General features: G+C 58.2%; 1 protein-coding gene across 1 annotated transcript; it reads right to left on the bottom strand.

Annotated features, from left to right (window-relative positions):
• Positions 1–2268: 2268 nt before the first annotated feature.
• On the bottom strand, positions 2269–3653 carry HCRT (hypocretin (orexin) neuropeptide precursor). The gene is made up of 2 exons (XM_008578734.1): positions 3576–3653; positions 2269–2733 (listed from the first exon to the last, which is right to left on the bottom strand). Exons 1-2 carry the CDS (start codon positions 3594–3596, stop codon positions 2356–2358), a joined length of 399 nt encoding a protein of 132 aa, XP_008576956.1. The 5' UTR covers positions 3597–3653; the 3' UTR covers positions 2269–2355.
• Positions 3654–4236: the final 583 nt, after the last annotated feature.

The following is a 4236-nucleotide window of genomic DNA, read 5'->3' on the forward strand; positions in this document are numbered from 1 at the left end:
GAGGGGCCGCCAGCGACACCCGCACCCCTCCTCCCAGAGGGGAGCGACCCACGCGCGTCTCCAGGGGAGAGAATTAGGGACACGCCCACCGGGAGGGGAGGACTGAAGTGGTGGGCGGGGCTAGAATGACAGGCGCGCCCCTCTCGGAGTGGCTCCGCCCCCGCGCGTGGTTCCCTGGCTGCTCCTCGTGGCTCCACCCCGCGGGCTTCCCGGCGCGCTGCCCACGCTGGGGCTGGTGTCTGGTTCACAGCGCCACCTGCTGGAGTTGAGGTATTTCGCAGCGCCTCCCATCCCGCTCGTTCCAGCGTGAGACAGCAAGGGTTAGAAGGCGAGGTGTGCCCGTGGGGAGTCAGCGACGGGAAGACTTGGAACCTCAGTGCCTAGAAAGCAGCGCTAAACTCTCGCCTTCTGCTTCGGTTTGCCTAGGGCACCCCGGCAACTCTGCCTCTGGGCACGCGGGGTGAAACGAAGCGAGCTTTGGAGTCCACTGTGTAGAATCCCAACTCTGGACACTGATTATGTGGCAGCCTCTCTGAGCCTCGCTTTCCTCATGTGTAAAATGGAGCTAATAATTCTTATCTCATGCAGTTACCGTGAGGATTCAATAGCCTAATGCATGTAGTTGGCATAAAATAAGTGTCTTGGAGGGCGATTGCCTCCCTGTCCTCCCTCTTCCTACTGTCTTGATTGAACCCTCTTTCTCGCTGCTGCCCTTCAAGTGGATGAGACCCTGCAGGCAAATTTGGGACTGAGAAAGATAGTTTAGGAGTGAGCAGAGCCATGGTTTGCAAATCTCCAAGGTTTTATTTATTTATTTATTTTGCATCTGGCTAGTAGAGGCCGTGGTGCTGTAAGGCTGAGCTCTGACCAACTGAGCTAACCGGCCAGCCCCACAGGGGTGCTTTGATCTCTACCTGCTCCAAGATGGAATCAGTGCAACAGCAAGAGGGAACAGTCGAGACTAGACACAGGACTTTCTCACCGCCTGAGCACAAAATTATTGAGGCTGCTGAGTGTGGTGGCTGAGGGTGGCTGCTTCCTTGTACAAAACGGCTAAAGCCAGTGAGAGTGGGAACCTTCCTGGTGAGAGAGCAGGCTCAGTGCTCCCCACTCACCCCCAGGGTCTAAGCCGGGCACTATCTGCTGTGTTAGATTGCTGAAAAGTGTCACATCTTTCTGTATCTGTACTTTCGGATGTTGTACTAGTTTCCCAGGGCTGCCATAACAAAGCACCACAAAGTGGGAGGCTCAAACAACAGAAAACTATCGTCTCACAGTTCTAGAGACTAGGAGTCCAGCCAGGATCAGAGTGAAGACAGGCTTGCTTCCTTCTGAAGGCTCTGAGGGAAGCTCTGCTGCATGCCTCTCCCCTAGCCTCGGGTGGGCTGCTGGCAGGCTTTGGCATTGCTTGGCTTGTAGGGACAATCACCCCAGTCTCTACCTTCATGTTCACATGGGTTCTCCCTCTGTGCGTTTTTGTGTCCAAATTCTCCCTTTTTATAAGGACCCCAGTCATGATGGATTAGACGCCCATCCACTCTAGTATGATTTCTTTTTAGCTAATTACATCTGCAAGGACCCTTTTTCCAAATAAGTTCACATTCTGAAGTGCTGGGGTTAGGACTTCATATGAATTTTGGGGGAATACAATTCAACCTATAACAGGTGTCTCTGGCTAGAGTTGCAGGAAAATCTTGTCCCACACACTGCTGAAGAACTTCCCGTGATTCCCGGATATCTGCGGAACAAAGTACAGAGCCTGATGATTTATGAGGCCATCACGGTCCCGGCTGCACGTGAACTAAACCGCTTCCTTCCGGCGCCTCACCGCTCTCCATACCCTTTACTCCGCGCAGCAGCTACTCTGGACGATTCCCTGTTGAAGCTCATGTTCCCTGCCTTTCCAGCAGGCTCGACTCCCACCCCTTCCCAGCCGGATCCCGCTCCTCTGCGCAGCCTTCCTTGTTCTCTCCCCGTCCCGCGTGCCTCTCTGTAAAGGCCCCCATCGTGGGACGCATCCGTCCCGCATCCTTCCCTCCAGACATGCGCGCGTGTGGTTCTTTCTGCACCCCAGGGCTTTTCACGGCTCCTTGCACTGGGAACTCCCCAACCCAGAGTGTTTCGGACTCAACGACGCATAAGCTGGGGCTGGTGGCCCAGAGCCGGGCTCCCAGGCCCTTCTGTCTTTATCGATCGCAAGACGCTCTCCTGGCCCCTGGAGGGATGGACGCGACGACACAGAAACAGGCAGCAGCCACACGAAGTGACACTCGTCTTTATTGACATTTTTCTGGGGGCTGACACCGGGTGGGCAGAAGGGAGAGGGCAGGGCCAGGACAGAGTCTGAAGAAGGGCTCAGACCCCGGACGGTTCCCCGGGCGCGACGGCTGCGGCGGCTGCGGCAGGACACCGGCGCCCGGGGCAGGGACGAGGAGCCGGCTGTGCGCCTGCGCGGCGGCCCATGGTCAAGATACCGGCCGCGTGGTTGCCGCTGGCCTGCAGGAGGCGCTGCAGCCGGCCCTGGAGGCCCGGGGGCCCCGGCCGCCGCTTGCCCAGAGTGAGGATGCCGGCCGCGTGATTACCCGCGCCATGCAGCAGCTCGTAGAGGCGGCAGGAGCACGTCTTCTGGCGACAACAGTCGGGCAGGGGCTGCGCAGCCGCCCCTGGAGACAGCAGCGTGGGTGGCAGCAGCAGCAGCAGCAGCAGCAGCAGCATCGCGCCGGCCCAGGAGACCTAGGGAGCGGAGACAGGGCGCTGGGGGTCTTCCAGCGCCCACGCCCAGGCCCTGCCCACCTGTCTCCTCGCCCCTCCCGACCTGAGCTCCTCTCTCGCCGTGACTTCGTTTCCCTGGCTCTGTGCCCTCCTTGCTGTCTGAAGCGCCCTGTTAGAGAAGGGCTCGTATCGGGGCCCTTTAGCTGCTCATCCTTTACGACCCAGCAGAGCTGTCTCCTCCAGAAAGGCCCTTGAGACCCCCTAGGCAGAACGAATCCCTCTCTCCTCTGGATACCCCTAGTCCACTGGACCCACATTAGAGCGCTCAGCACTCCACCTGAAAACAGGCGTGTCTGAGGCCGCAGCACAAGTTGTAAACTCTGGGAAAAGAGACCCTGTTTAGTCCCCCCACCTCCCCACAGCAGGCAAACACGTGGAAATAGTGGACTGGCAGGACTCCAAGCTGTGTCTCCTCTGCCTGCTCCCTTGCGGGGGTAACTGAACTCCATAGCTTTGGGCCAGTTTCCCACCTTCTCCGGGCACAGCTTCTTCACCTGTAAACTGAGTATTAAATAATGCCTACTATGCAGGGCTGCTGGAAGGATGAAACGAGGTGACGGGTGTGAGCACAGCACCTGACACGTGATAAGTGGTCAATAAACACGAACTCTTAGAACAGGGCACAACCCAATGTTAGTCAAGGCAGATTCTCGGCCGAGGATCCACCTAGTCTCCTGCCTCAGAGTCCACATAGGGAAAGGCTAAGAGGTGAGGACACCTTCGGCCTTCCTTCCATCCCCCTGAGCAAGCACTCACATTGTCTCTCTGGTACAATGAGTCACCCTCAGTCCCTGGGTCTTTACCTTTCTGAAGGGGAGGATCATGGTGTCTGAAGCTCCAGGTGGGGTAGCCAGGAAAGGAGGTGTCTGCAGTGCTCCAAATAGCAATCGACTGTGACCTGCTACCAGGGGCCCGGGGTTTATAGTGCTCTGAGGTGGCGGGGAAGAGACAAGCTTTTACGTCCACTCCGGGGCCAGACAAAGGCAAGTCTAAGATTAGCCTCCTGCGAGGGGGCCGTCTCTGGGCTGGGCCCAAGGAATGGCTGCTGAGGCATTCGGAGGCCTGGGTTGGAGCACCGTGCCCCTGGTCCCCCCCTTGTGTGTCTGCGTGCTCCTTGGAGATGGGGTGGTCTCCGGGCACTAATGAGGCCACCTTGCACCCAGGAATCTGACAGTACAAAAGAGGCCTTGGCTGGGGTGCTGGCTTGGGACAATGTGTGGGGGGAGTGAGCTGCTAATTAGGGGCAGGAGAAGAGACAGTCATGAGATCCACTATCCACAGTGAGGGAGGGGGCGGGAGAAGGACAGCCGTGCAGCAGGCCTCTCCCCGCCACCCCCATGGCTCCTTGTTGCTGCCCATGGGGTCTGTCAGATTTCAGGCCCTTCTTCCTTCATAGAAGAGGTTCCTTAGCTGCCCCTCACCTCCTCCCAGCTCTCTCCTTCCCTTCTGCCCCCCCCCCCCCCC

Source organism: Galeopterus variegatus, unplaced genomic scaffold, assembly GCF_000696425.1.
Source record: "Galeopterus variegatus unplaced genomic scaffold, G_variegatus-3.0.2 Scaffold1751, whole genome shotgun sequence".
Classification (NCBI taxonomy): domain Eukaryota; kingdom Metazoa; phylum Chordata; class Mammalia; order Dermoptera; family Cynocephalidae; genus Galeopterus; species Galeopterus variegatus.